At 41.0% G+C, this 21,252-nt stretch overlaps 3 protein-coding genes across 3 annotated transcripts; 1 reads left to right on the forward strand and 2 right to left on the reverse strand.

Annotated features, from left to right (window-relative positions):
- Positions 1 to 247: 247 nt before the first annotated feature.
- Positions 248 to 1,155, reverse strand: LOC110520253 (gamma-crystallin M3-like). The gene is made up of 3 exons (XM_021597429.3): positions 1,104 to 1,155; positions 724 to 966; positions 248 to 600 (listed from the first exon to the last, which is right to left on the reverse strand). The coding sequence occupies exons 1-3, from the start codon at positions 1,113 to 1,115 to the stop codon at positions 301 to 303; spliced, it is 555 nt and encodes a 184-aa protein (XP_021453104.1). The 5' UTR covers positions 1,116 to 1,155; the 3' UTR covers positions 248 to 300.
- A 6,146-nt stretch (positions 1,156 to 7,301) lies between these two features.
- On the reverse strand, positions 7,302 to 8,588 carry LOC110520254 (gamma-crystallin M3-like). The gene is made up of 3 exons (XM_021597431.3): positions 8,530 to 8,588; positions 7,827 to 8,069; positions 7,302 to 7,696 (listed from the first exon to the last, which is right to left on the reverse strand). The coding sequence occupies exons 1-3, from the start codon at positions 8,539 to 8,541 to the stop codon at positions 7,394 to 7,396; spliced, it is 558 nt and encodes a 185-aa protein (XP_021453106.1). The 5' UTR covers positions 8,542 to 8,588; the 3' UTR covers positions 7,302 to 7,393.
- An 11,248-nt stretch (positions 8,589 to 19,836) lies between these two features.
- LOC110505326 (gamma-crystallin M3-like) lies at positions 19,837 to 20,475 on the forward strand. The gene is made up of 2 exons (XM_021584505.2): positions 19,837 to 20,091; positions 20,194 to 20,475. The coding sequence occupies exons 1-2, from the start codon at positions 19,837 to 19,839 to the stop codon at positions 20,473 to 20,475; spliced, it is 537 nt and encodes a 178-aa protein (XP_021440180.1).
- The last annotated feature ends 777 nt before the right edge of the window (positions 20,476 to 21,252 follow it).

The raw sequence follows: 21,252 nt of genomic DNA on the forward strand, positions 1-21,252 counted from the left end.
TACAACAGTAAATAAATGAGTTGTGAAAATAATTTGCTTAACAATGTACACTTGTATTCGCATTCTTCCAATAAAAGTGCACAGTAATACACATGTATTTAGATCTGAGATATCACTGGATATTATCGTACATCGAGCATACAGTACATCTATTGTATGCTTTGAAATGTTAAAGATGCAGGGATTAAAATAGTGAAATGCTTAAACGTGGAGTGCTATCAGTAAGATAATCACAAAAATAAGTCAATTTAGCAGTGTAAATACGTTTAATCAACAATTTTCATACAACAATTGAGGAAATTACATAGTCATGTTGTCCATGATACGCCTCATGCTCATGAACCTCATGCCACCGCTCATGCCTCCCATTCCCATGCCCAAATCCCTGAAGCTCCTGTACTCTCCAGGCCTCATGTACATCTGCCTGCCTTTGTAATGGGGCTGCTCGTACATCAGCCAGTGGCCATCCATCACGTTGCAGGACTGGCAGTCGGACATGCGGTAACGCTCCTGGATGGAGTCACAGTCGTCCATCATCTCGTGCATCTGACCTCCGAAGTTCTCCCTCTCGTAGATCCTCATCCTGAAGTTTCCGCGGTGCTGTACGGAGGAAATAACAGGTTTCATTGATCAGATAAATCAAATGTAAACTTGTGTTATATGAGAGTTATATTTTCAGGAGCAAGATTATCCTATTTTAAAGATTAAATATTTTCAACCTACCATGGGGATCATGCGGCTGGACCTGATGCAGTCGTTCATTCCCATCATACGCTGGTAGTCTGAGTACTCTCCCCTCCTCATGAAGTACTGGTTTCCCATGAAGTTGGGGCGGTCGTAGACCATGAAGCAGCCACTCTCAACCCTGCAGGAGTGGCACCTGCTCAGGTGGGAGGACATGTCAGGGCAGTCCTGGCTGGTCTCATAGGAACGACCCTGGAAGTTCTTGTCCTCGTAGAAGATGATCTGAAAATGCAAAAATAAATCATTGGTAAAAATTATTACCGAAGAAGGAAATTGAAAGATATTGCGATTGTAATTGACTAAACCAGCCATTATTCAAGCAATAAACGTAAAACTGTAGGCTAAAACGCTATGCCTACCTTGCCCATCATGGTTGCGATTGTTTCTTTGAGCTGTGCTGTTGCTAAACTGATGTCCTGTCTGTGTTAACCCTTACTTTTATACCTGACCAAACCCAAAGAATCTGTGGCCCCATTGTGTAAACCCCTGACCCAGCAACACTGTTTAGAGGCCTATAGAGTGCTGAAGTGCTTTCCCTACATTTCCATGTGACTGGATCCCATGAAGACTTTAGAATGGGGGTTTGCATTGAGAAGTAAATACAACTGAGCTTTTGGAAATAGTATACAATGGTCTGTTGTACATATTTCAGAACACACTAGGTATTTTAGTGAAACATGTTCAATAAAAGTGTTATTTTGCTTGAGTTTGTTTTTATGCTATAGCCGTGACATAATCCATAAATCTTTCCAAACAGCTTGAATTTTGGTTTCATGGGTTGGTTGGTGACTGTGAATAGCTTTACGTCATTTGGTACATTCAATAAATTAAAAGAAAATATATTATATTAATAGTTAAGAAAATATTTTACAATCACATAGATTAATGTATATATACACTCTCGGTCAAACGTTTTAGAACACCTACTCATTCAAGGGTTTTTCTTTATTTTGACTATTTTCTACATTGTAGAATAATAGTGAAGACATCAAAACTATGAAATAACACAAGGAATCATGTAGTAACCAAAAAAGTGTTAAACAAATCAAAATATATTTTATATTTGAGATTCTTCAAATAGCCACCCTTTGCCTTGATGACAGCTTTGCACACTCTTGACATTCTCTCAACTAGCTTCACGAGGCAGTCACCTGGAATGCATTTCAACAGGTGTGCCTTGTTAAAAGTTAATTTGTGGAATTTATTTCCTTCTAACTGGGTTTGAGCCAATCAGTTGTGTTGTGATAAGTTTTACAGAAGATAGCCCTATTTGGTAAAATACCAAGTCCATATTATGCGAAGAACAGCTCAAATAAGCAAAGAGAAACGACAGTCCATCATTACTTTAAGACATGAAGGTCGGACTCCCGGGTGGCGCAGTGGTTATGGGCGCTGTACTGCAACGCCAGCTGTGCCATCAGAGTCCCTGGGTTCGCGCCCAGGCTCTGTCGTAACCGACCGGGAGGTCTGTGGGGCGACGCACAATTGGCCTAGCGTTAGGGAGGGCTTGGTCAGTAGGGGTGTCCTTGTCTCATCGCGCACCAGCGACTCCTGTGGCGGGCTGGGTGGCTAACCAAGGTGGTCGGGTGTTTCCTCCGGAGCATGGCTGGCTTCCGGGTTGGATGTGCGCTGTGTTAAGAAGCAGTGCGGCTTGGTTGGGTTGTGCATCGGAGGACGCATGACTTTCAACCTTTTCAACCGATGAGACAAGATAGTAGCTACTACAACAATTGGATACCACGAAAAAGGGGTAAAATTCAAAAAAAAAGAAAAAAGAAAAAGACATGGTCAGTCAATGCAGAACATTTCAAGAATTTTGAAAGTTTCTTCATGTGCAGTCGCAAAATCCATCAAGCGCTATGATAAAACTGGCTCTCATGAGGACTGCCACAGGAATAAGTTCAATAGAGTTACCAGCCTCAGAAATTGCAGCCCAAATAAATCCTTCACAGATCATGTGTCTGTTCAAGTAATCTTGTAATCTTGTAAGTAATCTCAACATAAACTGTTCAGAGGAGACTGTGTAAATAAGGCTTTCATGGTTGAATTGCTGCAAAGAAACCATTACTAAAGCACACCAATAATAAGAAGAGACTTGCTTGGGCCAATAAACACGAGCAATGGACTTATGGAAATTTGGACCGGTGGAAATTTGTCCTTTGGTGTGCTGTCCAAATTGGAGATTTTTGTTTCCAACCGCCGTGTCTTTGAGAGCGGATGATCTCCGCATGTGTATTTCCCTCAGTAAAGCATGGAGGAGGAGGTGTTATGGTGTGGGGGTGCTTTGCTGGTGACACTGTCTGTGATTTATTTCGAATTCAAGGCACACTTAACCAGCATGGCTACCACAGCATTCTGCAGCAATATACCATCCCATCTGGTTTGGGTTTAGTGGGACTATCATTTGTCTTTCAACAAGACAATGACCCAACACACCTCCAGACTGTGTAAGGGCTATTTTACCAAGAAGCAGAGTGATGGAGTGCTGCATCAGATGACCTGGCCTACACAATCCCCTGACCTCAACCAAATTGAGATGGGATGGGATGAGTCGGACCGCAGAGTGAAGAAAAATCTGCCAGCAATTGCTCAGCATATGTGGGAACTCCTTCAAGACTGTTGGAAAAGCATTCCAGGTGAAGCTGGTTGAGAGAATGCCAAGAGTGTGCAAAGCTGTCATCAAGGCAAAGGGGGGCTATTTGACAAATCTCAAATGTAAAATATAGTTTCATTTGTTGAACATTATTTTGGTTATTACATACATGATTCCATATGTGTTGTTTCATACTTTTTATGTCTTCACTATTATTTTACAATGTAGAAAATAGTCAAATTAAAGAAAAACCCTTGAATGAGTTGGTTGTTCTCAAACTTTTAACCCGTAGTGTATACATGTATGTACACTGTATGTATATACAAGACAACAAAGGAGGGGCTTCAAGACGAGTCTCTGAATGTCATTGAGTGGCCCATCCAGAGCCCGGATTTGAACCCGATTGAACATCTCTGGAGAGAATCTGGAAATCGAAATTAGATTTTTTTTGGTTCCAACCGTGAAACATTTCGGAGGTGTGATGGTGTGGGGCTGCTATGCTGGTGACACTGTCGATTAGTTATTTAGAATTCAAGGCACACTTAACCAGCATGGCTACCACAGAACTCTGCAACGATACGCCATCCCATCTGGTTTGTGCTTAGTGGGACTATTATTTGTTTGTCAACAGGACAATGACCCAACACACCTCCAGGCTGTGTAAGGGATATTTTACCAAGAAGAAGAGTGCTGCATCAGATGACTCGATGAGAAACCCTTTAATGAGTTGGTGTGTCCAAACTTTTGACTGGTACTGTGTGTACATACAGTTGAAGTCAGACGTTAACATACACCTTAGCCAAATACATTTAAACTCATTTTTCCACAATTCCTAACATTTATTCCTAGTAAACATTCCCTGTCTTATGTCAGTTAGGATCACCACTTTATTTTAAGAATGTGAAATGTCAGAATAGTAGAAGAGAGATTTATTTCAGCTTTAATTTCTTTCATCACATTCCCAGTGGGTCAGAAGTTTACATACACTGAATTCATATTTGGTAGCATTGCCTTTAAATTGTTTAACTTGGGTCAAACATTTTGGGTAGCCTTCAACAAGCTTCCCACAATAAGTTGGGTGAATTTTGTGTAACGCTCGTCGTGGGTGTAAGAAGAGGAGGACCAATGCGCAGCGTGGTAAGTGTCCATATTGTTTTAATAAGAATACTGAACCAAAACGAATAGTCCTGAACGGTGAAGCAAAACACAGAACAGAAAATAATCACCCACAAAACACAGGTGGGAAAAGGCTACCTAAGTATGATTCTCAATCAGAGACAACGGACGACACCTGCCTCTGATTGAGAACCATACCAGGCCAAACACAAAACCCCAACATAGAAAAAAGAACATAGACTACCCACCAACTCACGCCCTGACCATACTAAAACAAAGACATAACAAAAGAACTAAGGTCAGAACGTGACATTTTGGCCCATTCCTTCTGACAGAGGTGTAACTGAGTCAGGTTTTTAGGCCTCGTAAAGCACACGTTTTTCAGTTCTGCCCCCAAATGTTCTATGGGATTTAGGTCAGGGCTTGTGATGGCCACTCCAGCACCTTCACTTTGTTGTCCTTAAGCCATTTTGCCACAACTTTGGAAGTATGCTTGGGGTCATTGTTCATTTGGAAGACCCATTTGCGACCAAGCTTTAACTTCCTGACTGAAGTTAATCTCCACTCTGTTATAATCTCCGCTGGCCACCCCTCATAGCCTGGTTCCTCTCTTGGTTTCTTCCTAGGTTCTGGTCTTTTTAGTTAGTTTTTCCTAGCCACCGTGCTTCTACACCTGCATTGCTTGGGGTTTTAGGCTATGTTTCTGGACAGCACTTTGAGATATCAGCTGATGTAAGAAGGGCTTTATAAATACATTTGATTTGCACAGGATCTGTACATCCGAACAGGTACAGGTACAGGATGGCAACAACAACTGCCCGAGTTACACCAGGAACGCACAATCCCTCCATCGGTGCTCAGACTGTCCGCAATAGGCTAGAGAGAGGCTGGACTGAGGGCTTGTAAGCCTTTTTTGTATGTAAGTCCTCACCAGACATCACCGGCAACAACGTGCTCTTCATTGACGAGTCACGGTTTTGTCTCACCAGGGGTGATGGTAGGATTCGTGTTTATCGTTGAAGGAATGAGCGTTACACCAACACCTGTACTCTGGAGCGGGTCCGTCATTGTCTGGGGCGGTGTGTCACAGTATCATCGGATTGAGCTTGTGTCATTGGAGGTAATCTCAAAGCTGTGTGTTACAGGGAAGACATCCTCCTCCCTCATGTGGTACCCTCCTGCAGGCTCATCCTGACAAGACCCTCCATTATGACAATGTCACCATGAGCCATACTGCTCGTTCTGTGCATGATTTCCTGCAAGACAGGAATGTCAGTGTTTTGCCATGGCCAGCGAAGCGCCCGGATCTCAATCCCATTGAGCACGTCTGGGACCTGTTGGATCGGAGGGTGAGGGCTAGGGCCATTCCCCCCAGAAATGCCCAGGAACTTGCAGGTGCCTTGGTGGAAGAGTGGGATAACATCTCACAGCAAGAACTGGCAAATCTGGTGCAGTCCATGAGGAGGAGATGCACTGCAGTAATTAATGCAGCTGGTGGCCACACCAGATACTGACTGTTACTTTTGATTTTGACTCCCGTTTGTTCAAGGACACATTTTTCCATTTCTGTTAGTGACATGTCTGTGGAACTTGTTCAGTTTATGTCTCAGTTGTTGAATCTTGTTATGTTCATACAAATATTTACACATGTTAAGTGTGCTGACAGTGAGAGGACGTTTCTTTTTTTGCTGAGTTTATAAAATACTCTGCTTTCTTAAAAGGTTGTCAAAAGTGATCAAATCAGTAAATCAAGTTGAGTTGGAAAAAAAGGTAACAAAAGATTTGTAACATTATAATATACAAGTTCATACAACCCAACATTTTATGTAAATCTTGAAACAAATATTTTAAAGTTGAAAAAGCTTATATTTTACAGTGAGATTGTTTGACAGCTTCTCATCACCCACTTTTCGGAACTCCCACTCCCGTGTGTCCCCTTCCCAATTCCACCCATGCTAGTCTAACTGACATTAAAAAGGACATGCAAATGGATATGACTAAAAATAACAATATTATGTGGTGTACCTGCTCAACAGTTCTGATGTCATCATCCCTTCTAGAATCAACATATCATCACTTCTAGAATGGCCATCATGCCACGATTTAATTGTTGTTGGTTATTTCAGTAAAACAGTACATATTTTTTATTTTTCATCTAAGAACATATGAAACGACTGCAGTTTCAGTAAAGTACAATGTTCCGTTACATAGTTTCTCAGAGCTGTCTAATCCATGTATTTGAGTGGTGGGGATACGTGACGATCAAAATAAGGAAACATGATTAACTGTGTTAAACTTTTTAGGATATTTAGAACTTCTAATTATTTGCATTCATTAGCACATGAACTTTGACAGCCCTGCTTTCTGAATAGAGCCTACTTGCAAGTATGTATGCATACTTTCTGTTTATGTTAAGATAGTCTTTGTGCCTTCCTATAGTACTTGACCATCCAACTATTTTGGTAAAAGCAACATAGGCAACTATCGTATGGTGATGAATCTAGCTAGTTTTAAATATGAGTTTGTTGAATTTATGTAAAACATTAAGAAACAATTGTTTTACTATAGGTGTAACTCTGTCGGTGTGAATACAATTTACCGACATTTTTGCTGTAAAAGCAACCATATTGCAGATACTTGAATAAGTAATTTAAGAAAAATGTATGCCTTTAAAAAAAAATCACAAAAATGCTCCTTTTTCATTCTATTTTCTTATTATTTTTATGTATTATATAGTTTTTTATGTATAACAATATATTTTGTAGTATTTTGTAGTAGATTACTCTGATGTTTAAACATTGTGCGGTGGCATTTAAATTAAAATAAATATACTGTCACTCATAACAAATCACTGAAACTCAGAGTTTTATTGTTTTCGCTTCCATGAATTGTCCTACAGAGACTAATCAAAAATACATTTTTCATACAACATTGGAGCATTTACATCATGGACATGTTGTCCATGATACGTCTCATGCTCATGAACCTCATGCCACCGCTCATGCCTCCCATTCCCATGCCCATATCCCTGAAGCTCCTGTACTCTCCAGGCCTCATGTACATCTGCCTGCCTTTGTAATGGGGCTGCTCGTACATCAGCCAGTGGCCGTCCATCACGTTGCAGGACTGGCAGTCAGACATGCGGAAACGCTCCTGGATGGAGTCACAGTCGTCCATCATCTCGTGCATCTGACCTCCGAAGTTCTCCCTCTCGTAGATCCTCATCCTAAAGTTTCCACAGTGCTGTACAGAGGAAAGTACAGTATAGGGTTACTTAATTGATTAGTGAAATAATCAACAAACTCATGTTGTAGTAGAACACTACCATTAAAACATTATTTTCAAAGACTAGATATATAAATGATCAACCTACCACGGGGATCATGCGGCAGGACCTGATGCACTCGTTCATTCCCATCATGCTCATGTAGTCGGAGTACTCTCCCCTTCTCATGAAGTACTGGTTTCCCATGAAGTTGGGGCGATCGTACACCATGAAGTTGCCGCTCTCCACTCTGCAGGAGTGGCACCTGCTTAGGTAGGAGGTCAGCTCAGGGCAATCGGAGCTGGTCTCATAGGAACCACCCTGGAAGTTCTTGTCCTCGTAGAAGATGATCTGGGAATTTAATTTATGTTTAAAAATTAAATTATTTTTTTTAACTAGGCAAGTCAGTTAAGAACAAATTCTTATTTACAATGACTGCCTAGGAACAGTGGGTTAACTGCCTTGTTCAGAGGCAGAACAACATATTTGTACCTCGTCAGCTCAGAGATTCAATCCACCAACCTTTCGGTTACTGGCCCAAAGCTCTAACCACTAGGCTACCTGCCGCCCCAAATAGTCAACAACTTTGAATGACAAACATTTTGTCAGTAATACTGTCATAAAGAGCAGAGGAGCTACAATTGATAATGCACGACTGAGCTATGATAATGAACTACATCTGCATTGAACTACATTTTACCTGAAACTCTTTCTGACATTATGAAATTGTTGTAGATGTCAAATAGTCTATCACATAAGGTATGCAATGTAGATAAAAGAAACCGAGGGCAAAATATTTTAATTTGCCTACCTTGCCCATCATAATGATGTTTGTTCTTCAGGACTGCACTGTGACTGCACTGAATTCCTGTCTGTTTTAACACTTACCTTTATACCTGACCAAAACCAAAAGAATCTGTGGCCTCTCATTGTGTAAAGTCCTGACACAGCAACACAGCATAGGGGCCTACTGCTCGATGTGGACTTTAAATGGTTAATTTCTGTCTCTGTATGCTTTTCTGTCACAGATGCATGTTGTGGCCATATTGTGTTCTACACATAAAGAGTAAAACAGAAGCTTCTGAACATCCTGCATGTATATGTAAAACACATTGTCATACATTCAGGTCTAAAATTATTGTCACCCTTGATATGAATGAGCAAAAAAGACCATATGAAATAAATAATTAAAATACTGAGCTATATTGTATGCTTCCAAAAATTGAAAAATACTATTATTTTATACTAATAAAATTGCTCAGAGAAGGAGATTTTGTTTAAGAGGTAACACTTTATTTTCTCAAAAAGATAGCTGGCAAAAGGATTGGCTCTCCTAAAGATGATTAAACACTGGACAAAAATACAAAAATACAAACGCAAAAATACAAATACAACTTCAAAGATTTTACTGAGTTACAGTTCATATAAGGAAATCAGTCAATTGAAATAAATAAATTAGGCCCTAATCTATAGATTTCACATGACTGGGAATACAGATATGCATCTGTTGGTCACATCACAGATACCTTTAAAAAAAAATGTAGGTGCGTGGATTAAAAAAACAGTCAGTATCTGGTGTGACCACCATTTGCCTCATGCAGCGCAATACATCTCCTTCTCATAGAGTTGTTGTCTCAGGCTGTTGTTTGTGGCCTGTGGAATGTTATCCAACCCCTCCTCAATGGCTGTGCGAAGTTGCTGGATATTGTCAGGAACTGGAACACGCTGTGGTACATGTTGATCCAGAGCATCCCAAACACGCCCAATGGGTGACATGTCTGGAGGGTATGCAGGCCATGGAAGAACTGGGCCATTTTCAGCTTCCAGGAATTGTGTACAGATACTTACAACATAGGTTCTTGCAGTATCATGCTGAAACATGAGGAGATGGCGGCAAATGAATGGCACAACAATGGGCCTCAGGACCTCATCTCGGTATCTCTGTGCATTCAAATTGCCATAGATAAAATACAATTGTTTTCATTGTCCATAGCTTATGCCTGCCCATACCATAACCCCACCGCCACCATGAGGCACTCTGTTCACAATGTTGACATCAGCAAACCACTTGCCCACATGGCATTATTCACATTGTCTGCCATCTGCCCGGTACTGTTGAATGCGGGATTTATCCGTGAAGAGCACACTTCTTCAGCGTGCCAGTGGCCATCAAAGGTGAGCAATTTGCCCACTGAAGTAGGTTACGATGCTGAGCTGTAGTCAGGTCAAGACCCTTGGTAGGATGTCAAGCGCACAGATGAGCTTCCCTGTGATGGTTTCTCACAGTTTGTGCAGAAACTCTTCAGTTGAGCAATTCCACATTTTCATCAGTTGTCCGGGTGGCTGGTCTCAGACGATCCCACAGGTGAAGAAGCTAGATGAAGCTAGACAATCTGGACCCTTTCTTTCTAAAATTATCTGCCGAAATTGTTGCCACCCCTATTACTAGCCTGTTTAACCTCTCTTTCGTGTCGTCTAAGATTCCCAAAGATTGGAAAGGAGCTGCGGTCATCCCCCTGTTCAAAGGGGGGGGACACTCTTGACCCAAACTGCTACAGACCTATATCTATCCTACCCTGCCTTTCTAAGGTCTTCAAAAGCCAAGTCAACAAACAGATTACCGACCATTTCGAATCCCACCATACCTTCTCCGCTATGCAATCTGGTTTCAGAGCTGGTCATGGGTGCACCTCAGCCACGCTCAAGGCCCTAAACGATATCTTAACTACCATCGATAAGAAACAATACTGTGCATAAACAAAGAGATCTTCTGACAATTAATCTTAATGGTTGTACAGTCGTCTCAAATAAAACTGTGAAGGACCTCGGCCTTACTCTGGACCCTGATCTCTCTTTTGACGAACATATCAAGACTGTTTCAAGGACAGCTTTTTTCCATCTACGTAACATTGCAAAAATCAGAAACTTTCTGTCCAAAAATGATGCATAAAAATGTATCCATGCTTTTGTTACTTCTAAGTTAGACTACTGCAATGCTCTACTTTCCGGCTACCCGGATAAAGCACTAAATAAACCAGTTAGTGGTAAATACGGCTGCTAGAATCCTGACTAGAACCATAATATTTGATCATATCACTCCAGTGCTAGCCCCCCTACACTGGCTTCCTGTTAAGGCAAGGGCTTTACTACTAACCTACAAAGCATTACATGGGCTTGCTCCTACCTATCTCTCTGATTTGGTCCTACATACTGTACCTACACGTACGCTACGGTCACAAGACGCAGGCCTCCTAATTGTCCCTAGAATTTCTAAGCAAACAGCTGGAGGCAGGGCTTTCTCCTATAGAGCTCCATTTTTATGGAATGGTCTGCCTACCCATGTGAGAGACGCAAACTCAGTCTCAACCGTTAAGTCTTTACTGAAGACTCATCTCTTCAGTGGGTCATATGATTGAGTGTAGTCTGGCCCAGGAGTCTGAAGGTGAACGGAAAGGCTCTGCAGCAAGGAACCGCTCTTGCTGTCTCTGCCTGGCCGTTTCCCCTCTTTCCATTGGGATTCTCTGCCTCTAACCCTATTACAGGGGCTGAGTCACTGGCTTACTGGTGCTCTTTCATGCCGTCCCTAAGAGGGGTGCGTCACTTGAGTGGGTTGAGTCACTGAAGTGATCTTCCTGTCTAGGTTGGCGCCCCCCCCTTGGGTTGTGCCGTGGCGGAGATCTTTGTGGGCTATACTCGGCCTTGTCTCTGGTTGAAGATATCCCTCTAGTGGTGTGGGGGCTGTGCTTTGTCAAAGTGGGTGGGGTTATATCCTTCCTATTTGGCCCTGTCCGGGGGTATCATCGGATGGGGCCACAGTGTCTCCTGACCCCTCCTGTCTCAGCCTCCAGTATTTTTGCTGCAGTAGTTTATGTGTCGGGGGGCTAGGGTCAGTTTGTTATATCTGGAGTACTTCTCCTGTCTTATCTGGTGTCCTGTGTGAATTTAAGTATGCTCTCTCTAATTCTCTCTTTGTCTCTTTCTTTCTCTATCTCAGAGGACCTGAGCCCTAGGACCATGCCTCAGGACTACCTGGCATGATGACTCCTTGCTGTCCCCAGTCCACCTGGCCGTGCTGCTGCTCCAGTTTCAACTGTTATACCTGCGGCTAAGGAATCCTGACCTGTTCACCGGACGTGCTACCTGTCCCAGACCTGCTGTTTTCAACTCTCTAGAGACAACAGGAATGGTAAAGATACTCTTAATGATCGGCTATGAAAAGCCAACTGACTTGCTGCACCCTTGACAACTACTGTGATTATTATTATTTGACCATGCTGGTCATTTATGAACATTTTAACATCTTGGCCATGTTCTGTTATAATCTCCACCCGGCACAGCCAGAAGAGGACTGGCCACCCCTCATAGCCTGGTTCTTCTCTAGGTTTCTTCCTAGGTTTTGGCCTTTCTAGGAAGTTTTTCCTAGCCACCGTGCTTCTACACCTGCATTGCTTGCTGTTTGGGGTTTTAGGTTGGGTTTCTGTACAGCACGTTGATATACAGTGCCTTGCGAAAGTATTCGGCCCCCTTGAACTTTGCGACCTTTTGCCACATTTCAGGCTTCAAACATAAAGATATAAAACTGTATTTTTTTGTGAAGAATCAACAACAAGTGGGACACAATCATGAAGTGGAATGACATTTATTGGATATTTCAAACTTTTTTAACAAATCAAAAACTGAAAAATTGAGCGTGCAAAATTATTCAGCCCCCTTAAGTTAATACTTTGTAGCGCCACCTTTTGCTGCGATTACAGCTGTAAGTCGCTTGGGGTATGTCTCTATCAGTTTTGCACATCGAGAGACTGAAATTTTTTCCCATTCCTCCTTGCAAAACAGCTCGAGCTCAGTAAGGTTGGATGGAGAGCATTTGTGAACAGCAGTTTTCAGTTCTTTCCACAGATTCTCGATTGGATTCAGGTCTGGACTTTGACTTGGCCATTCTAACACCTGGATATGTTTATTTTTGAACCATTCCATTGTAGATTTTGCTTTATGTTTTGGATCATTGTCTTGTTGGAAGACAAATCTCCGTCCCAGTCTCAGGTCTTTTGCAGACTCCATCAGGTTTTCTTCCAGAATGGTCCTGTATTTGGCTCCATCCATCTTCCCATCAATTTTAACCATCTTCCCTGTCCCTGCTGAAGAAAAGCAGGCCCAAACCATGATGCTGCCACCACCATGTTTGACAGTGGGGATGGTGTGTTCAGCTGTGTTGCTTTTACGCCAAACATAACGTTTTGCATTGTTGCCAAAAAGTTCAATTTTGGTTTCATCTGACCAGAGCACCTTCTTCCACATGTTTGGTGTGTCTCCCAGGTGGCTTGTGGCAAACTTTAAACAACACTTTTTATGGATATCTTTAAGAAATGGCTTTCTTCTTGCCACTCTTCCATAAAGGCCAGATTTGTGCAATATACGACTGATTGTTGTCCTATGGACAGAGTCTCCCACCTCAGCTGTAGATCTCTGCAGTTCATCCAGAGTGATCATGGGCCTCTTGGCTGCATCTCTGATCAGTCTTCTCCTTGTATGAGCTGAAAGTTTAGAGGGACGGCCAGGTCTTGGTAGATTTGCAGTGGTCTGATACTCCTTCCATTTCAATATTATCGCTTGCACAGTGCTCCTTGGGATGTTTAAAGCTTGGGAAATCTTTTTGTATCCAAATCCGGCTTTAAACTTCTTCACAACAGTATCTCGGACCTGCCTGGTGTGTTCCTTGTTCTTCATGATGCTCTCTGCGCTTTTAACGGACCTCTGAGACTATCACAGTGCAGGTGCATTTATACGGAGACTTGATTACACACAGGTGGATTGTATTTATCATCATTAGTCATTTTAGGTCAACATTGGATCATTCAGAGATCCTCAATGAACTTCTGGAGAGAGTTTGCTGCACTGAAAGTAAAGGGGCTGAATAATTTTGCACGCTCAATTTTTCAGTTTTTGATTTGTTAAAAAAGTTTGAAATATCCAATAAATGTCGTTCCACTTCATGATTGTGTCCCACTTGTTGTTGATTCTTCACAAAAAAATACAGTTTTATATCTTTATGTTTGAAGCCTGAAATGTGGAAAAAGGTCGCAAAGTTCAAGGGGGCCGAATACTTTCGCAAGGCACTGTATATATATATATATATATATATATATATATATATATATATATATATATATATATACGTACATAGCCCATCTATAATTTAGCCCAAACAACTACCTCTTTCCCTACTGTATTTATTTAGCTCCTTTGCACCCCATTATTTCTATCTCTACTTTGCACATTCTTCCACTGCAAATCAACCATTCCATGGCCTTTTTTTGCCTTTACCTCCCTTATCTCACCTCACTTGGTCACATTGTATATAGACTTATTTTTCTACTGTATTATTGAATGTATGTTTGTTTTACTCCATGTGTAACTCTGTGTCGTTGTATGTGTCAAACTTCTTTGCTTTATCTTGGCCAGGTCACAATTGTAAATGGGAACTTGTTCTCAACTTGCCTACCTGGTTAAATAAAGGGGAAATAAAAAATTGAAATAGAAATACTCTCTGTGAAAGTAGTGTAGGAGTGAAGTGGGATGTAGCAAAGGGTTTGAACAATGCCCAACACAAATGTGTCTGACCTCAACTGTCCTAGTCGGCAACACATGACAATTTTTTTTTTTTTTGTTGAACATTCATTTAAGTAAACAGCGTACACGTATAATTTTTTTATAATACTGAAATACAGAAGTATTTCATTAACATAAGTATTGACACCTTAGAATTACCTTTGGCAGCGATTACAGCTGTGAGTCTTTCTGGGTAACTCTCTAAGCGCTTTACACACTTCAATTGTACAATATTTGCACATTATTATTGTATTTAAAATTCTTCAAGCTCTGTCAAGTCAGTTGTTGATCAGCCATTTTCAAGTCTTGCCACAGATTTTCAAGCCAATTTAAGTTAAAACTGTAACTAGGCCACTTAGGAACATTCAATGTCGTTTTGGTAAGCATCTCCAGTGTATATTTTGCCTTCTGTTTTAGGTTATTGTCCTGCTGAAAGGTGAATTCATCTCCCAATGTCTGGTGTAATGCAAACTTAACCAGGTTTTTCTCTAGGATTTTGCCTGTGCTAAGTGTCATTCCATTTATTTTTTACGTTGAAAAACTCCTCAGTCCTTAACAATTACAAGCATACCCATAACATGATGCAGCCATCATTATACTTGAAAATAAGGCGAGTGGTACTCAGTAATGTGTTTTATTGGATTTACCCCAAACACAACACGTTGTATTCAGGACAAAAAGTTAATTGCTTTGCCAATTTGTTTGCAGTATTACTTTAGTGCTTTCTTGCAAACAGGATGCATGTTTTGGAATATTTTTATTCTGTACAGGCTTCCTTCTTTTAACTCTGTCAATTAGGTAAGAATTGTGGAGTAAAATATTGTTGATCCATCCTCAGTTTTCTCCTATTATAGCTATCAAACTCTGTAACTGTTTTAAAGTCACATTCGTCTCATGGTGAAATCCTTGTGCGGTTTCCATCCTCTCCGGCAACTGAGTTAGGTAGGACGCCTGTACCTTTGTAAAGACGGGGTTATTGATACACCATCCAAAGTGTTATTATTAAGTTCACCAAGCTCACAAGGATATTCAATGTCGTTATTTTTTCACTGCTCGACTGAGGGACCTTCCAAATAATGTCAAATCAATCTAATTTACCACAGGTGGACTCCAAGTTGTACAAAACATCTCAAGGATGATCAATAGAAACAGGATGCACCTGAGCTCAATTTCAGAGTCTCATAGCAAAGGGTCTGAATACTTATGTAAATATGATATTTCTGTTTTTTATTTTTAATAAATCAATAACAATGTCTAAAAACCTGTTTTTGCTTTGTCCTTATTGGGTATTGTGTGTAGATTGCTAAAGATGTGAATTTATTTGATATATTTTAGAATAAGGATGTAACGTAACAACATTTTGGAAAAGAAAGTTGTAAAGAGGCCACAACAAAACCCATTCTCCTTCAGGAGAGACCATCGAGAGCATTCTGACGGGTTGCATCACTGCTTGCTATGGCAACTGCTTGGCCTCCGACCTCAAGGCACTACAGAGGGTAGTGCGTATGGCCCAGTACATCACCGGGGCCAAGCTTCCTGCCATCCAGGACCTCTATACCAGGCGATGTCAGAGGAAGGCCCTAATAATTGTCAAAAACTCCAGCCACCCTAGTCATAGAGTGTTCTCTCTGCTACTGCACGGCAAGCGGTACCGGAGCACCAAGTCTAGGTCCAAGAGGCTTCTTAACAGCTTCTACTCCCCAAGCCATAAGACTCCTGAACAGCTAATCAAATGGCTACCCAGACTATTTGTACACCCCCTCCCATACACTGCTGCTATTCTCTGTCATTATCTATGCATAGCCACTTTAATAACCCTTACCAGCATGCACAGGTGAGGTCGGAAGTTTACATGCACTTTGTTTGGAGTCATTTAACTTCTTTCGGACAGGGGGGCGGTATTGAGTAGCTTGGATAAAAAGGTGCCCAGAGTAAACTGCCTGCTATTCAGTCCTAAAAGCTAGAATATGCATATATTTAGTAGATTTGGATAGAAAACACTCTGAAGTTGCTAAAACTTTGAATGGTTTGAATGATGTCTGTGAGTATAACAGAACTCATATGGCAGGCAAAAACTTGAGAAAAAATCCAACCTGGAAGTGGGAAATCTGAGGTTTGTAGTTTTTCAACTCTTTGCCTATCCAAGATACAGTGGAAATGGGGTCATATTGCACTTCCTAAGGCATCCACTAGATGTTACCAGTCTTTAGAACCTTGTTTGATGCTTCTACTGTGAAGTGCCTTGAGCTGACCACGCGCGTTCAAGAGAGAGTTAGCTTGCATTCCATTGCATTTCTACAGACAAAGGAATTCTCCGGTTGAAACATTATTGAAGATTTATGATCAAAACATCCTAAAGATTGATTCTATACATTGTTTGACATGTTTCTACGGACTGTTATGGAACTTTTTGACTTTTTGTCTGCTCACGCCTCATGAATTTGGATTACTGGGCTAAACGCACAAAAAAAGGAGGTATTTGGATATAAATTATGGACTTTATCAAACAAATCAAACATTTATTGTGGAACTGGGATTCCTGGGAGTGCATTTTGATGAAGATCATCAAAGGTAAGTGACTATTTATAATGCTATTTCTGACTTTGTTGACTCCACAACATGGCGGATATCTGTATGGCTGTGTTTTTCTGTGACTAGGTACTGACCTAACATAATCGTTTGGTGTGCTTTCGTCGTAAAGCCTTTCTGAAATCGGACACTGTGGCTGGATTTACAAGTGTATCTTTAAAATGGGGTGAAATACTGGTATGTTTGAGACATTTTAATTATCATGCACTAAGTTGACTGTGCCTTTAAACAGCTTGGAAAATTCCAGAAAAGATGTCATGGCTTTAGAAGCTTCTGATAATTATAATTGGCATCACTTGAGTCAATTGGAGGTGTATATGTGGATGTATTTCAAGGCCTACCTTCAAACTCAGTGCCTCTTTGCTTGACATCATGGGAAAATAAAACTAAATCAGCCAAGACCTCAGAAAAAAAATTGTAGACCTCCACAAGTCTTGTTCATCCTTGGGAGAAATTTCCAAACGCCTGAAGGTACCACGTTCATCTGTACAAACAATAGTAAGCAAATATAAACACCATGGGACCACGCAGCCGTCATACCGCTCAGGAAGGAGATGCGTTCTGTCTCCTAGAGATGGACATACTTTGGTGTGAAAAGTGCAAATCAGTCCTAGAACAACAGCAAAGGACCTTGTGAAGATGCTGAAGGAAACAGGTTCAAAAGTATCTATATCCACAGTAAAACGAGTCATATATCGACATAACCTGAAAGGCCGCTGAGCAAGGAAGAAGCCACTGCTCCAAACCACTATTAAAAAGCCAGACTACGGTTTGCAACTGCACATGGGGACAAAGATTGTACTTTTTGGAGAAATATCCTCTGGTCTGATTAAACAAAATTAGAACTGTTTGGCTATAATGACCATCGTTATGTATGGAGGAAAAAGAGTAGGCTTGCAAGCCGAAGAACACCATCCCAACCGTGAAGCACGGGGGTGGCAGCATCATGTTGTGGGGGTGCTTTGCTGCAGGAGGGACTGGTGCACTTCACAAAATAGATGGCATCATGAGGGAGGAGAAGTATGTGAATATATTGAAGCAACATCTCAAGACATCCGTCAGGAAGGTTGAAGCTTGGTCGCAAATGGGTCTTCCAAATGAACATTGACCCATTGCATACTTCCAAAGTTGTGGCAAAATGGCTGAAGGACAATAATGTCAAGGTATTGGAGTGGCCATCACAAATCCCTGACCTCAATCCTATAGAACATTTATATGCAGAACTGAAAAAGCGTGTGCTGAAATAAATCATTCTCTCTACTATTATTTTGACATTTGACATTCTTCAAAAAAATGGTTATCCTAACTGACCTAAAACAGGGAATTTTTACTATAATTAAATGTCAGGAATTGTGAAAAACTGAGTTGAAATGTATTTTGCTAAGGTGTATGTAAAACCTCCAACTTCAACTGTACATAATTACCACAATTAATTTGACACCTGTGCCCCTGCACATTGACACATTGACTCTGTACCGGTACTCCCTGAATATAGCCCCACTATTGTTATTTAGTTATTTGTTTTTCTTGGCTCTTACTTTTTTAAGTGGAATTTCATAAAACTGCATTGTTGGTTAAGGGCTTGTAAGTAAGCATTTCACTGTAAGCATTTCACTACACCTGTTCTATTTTGTGCATGTGACAAATACGATCAGATTTTATTTGAAAAGTCAAGGGTTCTGAATACTTTCCAAAGGTGCGGTCACGGGGATCGTAAGAAGCGGACCAAGGTGCAGCGTGGTGAGCGTACATATTCCTCTTTATTAGAAATGTCGCCAACAAAAACGAAACAACCGTGACGCTTAACAGCGCAACACATAGAATGCCCACCCCCATCACACCCTGACCTAACCAAATAGAGAAATAAAACGGCTATCTAAGGTCAGGGATTGACAGATGCTATATATTTGCAGAAAGGCACAACACAAATTAGAATTTAATAGAATAATTGGGTACTAGGGTACTAGGGTAGGCTTGTATACCAAACAAACTTCCTTAAATCCTTTCTTAAAAGCTTCCCAACCTTGCTTCTGTTGATGGTATTTTAGGAAATACAATAACTCAGTCTCTTGAACTAAATAGATTTACGTAATGAGTACATAATGCTTGCATTTACTTCTGAGTGAAGTCCACACATTACTGTTGACTCCAAGTGATCTAGCTTAGACTAGGGCTTCTTGTACTTTAGACCTAGTCCTAGCTGAGACACTTCAACATACAGTATGAATGACTGCAAACCTTTTTGAATTATAGTTTTAGGTCGATTTTAAGTTTAAAGATCTCAATGTAGTACCAAAAATGATGTTATAATCACAATTGTGTGCATTTTCTGTGGCCAAACACTGAAAACCTTAGCAACAGGTGTCAGAGATTGCAACCACAGGTATCACAGAGTGATTTCAACATAACAAAAAATAGTGGCAGACCCATACTTAGTGTTCTAGTGAACCTCCGTTTTCTTTTGTAGTTGGCACAGTTGGCGGTGCGCCAACCTCCATCTCTACTTCTAGGTCATGTACATATTGTTTTGAATTATAAAGCACAGTTAACGTTCCATGAACAAAGCCATAAGTAATTGACATGTTTCATTTTCTACAGTTCATTGAAACATTATGCAAGTTCTACTAAAAGTAATAATATTGAACCTGCTTTCGTTTACATTACATTTCATGGTGATGACTCAGGAATTTAACACAATGTGGTCACATATGCTGCGGATATCTAACAAGGTATAAAAGGACAAGGGAGCCACTAGCATTGACAGTCAAGCTTAAAAAACCAACAGCCACCATGACCATGGGCAGGGTAGGTGGATTTTCAACTATTTTCTTAATCATTCTAACTAAATGAGTGCTTTACATATGTGTTCACTATACCTTACTGCTGCAATAGGTGTTGTATCGCATTCTTACAACTTGTCATGCAGATCATCTTCTACGAGGACAAGGACTTCCAGGGTCGTTCCTATGAGACCAGCCAGGACTGCCCTGACATATCTTCCCACCTGAGCAGGTGCAACTCCTGCAGGGTTGAGAGCGGCTGCTTCATGGTCTACGAGCGCCCCAACTTCATGGGACATCAGATGCTGGTCAGAAGAGGAGAGTACCCTGACAACCAGCGCCTAATGGGCATGAGCCAGAGTGACTGCATCAGATCCAGCCGTATGATCCCCATGGTAAGGAAAAGAGAGCATTTCCTCCTTTAAATTACAAAGTAGGCTTCTTAAAATGTCAGACCTTGGTATGAATACAAATTGTTTTAAATTCTCCACCAACAGCACAGAGGCTCCTACAGAATGAAAATCTACGAGAAGGAGAACTTTGGAGGTCAGAACATGGAGCTGATGGACGATTGTGACTCCATCCACGATCGTTACCGCATGTCCGATTGCCAGTCTGCCCAGGTCATGGATGGACACTGGCTGATGTTTGAGCAGCCCCACTTCAGAGGAAGAATGATGTACATGAGGCCTGGAGAGTACAGGAGCTTTAGGGATATGGGCATGGGTGTCAAAGGCATGAGGTTCATGAGCATGAGGCGTATCACTGACATGTGCTAAATCATCTGATTGTCAATAAAAACATTTTTTAAACGGTATCTACCAGTATGTCTTACTCATTACATACACCCTCTTCAGTTTGAAATATCACTTTCATTTTATAATATATTATGTCATAAGACATACTATACAGTGTTGATCTGTGCACATACACCTATTTTATAGGAGTTACAGCACTTCCATAGGTATTTTTCTCCTCTAAAGAGCTGTGCTCTCACTAAATCGACTGTCCATAAGTAACTACTTTACATGCTATTTGGTCACATGAGGGAGAAACAATAAACCTGTACATCTAAAACTCTGTACCTATTTGACGTGGAAGATAGGGATCTTTAAAGTTTTCTTTTGATCCAATGCTTATTCAGACAGTGATACATAATCTGAATGTGAATTAAATGTTATTTAAATGTTAATGCTAACTCACTGTAACACTCCACTTTTTCATCATGTAAGTTGCTTTACAAAAATGCTACCATAGTGCCCTCAAAGCTCATCACTAAGCTAAGACTAAGCTGAGACTAAACACCTCCCTCTGCAACTGGATCTTGTGCTTCCTGACGGGCCAACCCCAGATGGTAAGGGTAGATAACAATACATCCGCCTCGCTGATCCTCAACACGGGGGCCTGTAGTGGAAATTTCATGTATTACCAAATCATGAGAGAGCAAAACCCACACACAAGTCAGAGTTATCATAAAGTCCATCTTTAATTATATGAGCTCCATCACAACCCTGTGACTCTCAGATCAATTCAGTGTCTATAAATGAATTCTCTGA

This window comes from Oncorhynchus mykiss, chromosome 3, assembly GCF_057628025.1.
Source record: "Oncorhynchus mykiss isolate SJ-2025 chromosome 3, ASM5762802v1, whole genome shotgun sequence".
NCBI classification, from domain to species: domain Eukaryota; kingdom Metazoa; phylum Chordata; class Actinopteri; order Salmoniformes; family Salmonidae; genus Oncorhynchus; species Oncorhynchus mykiss.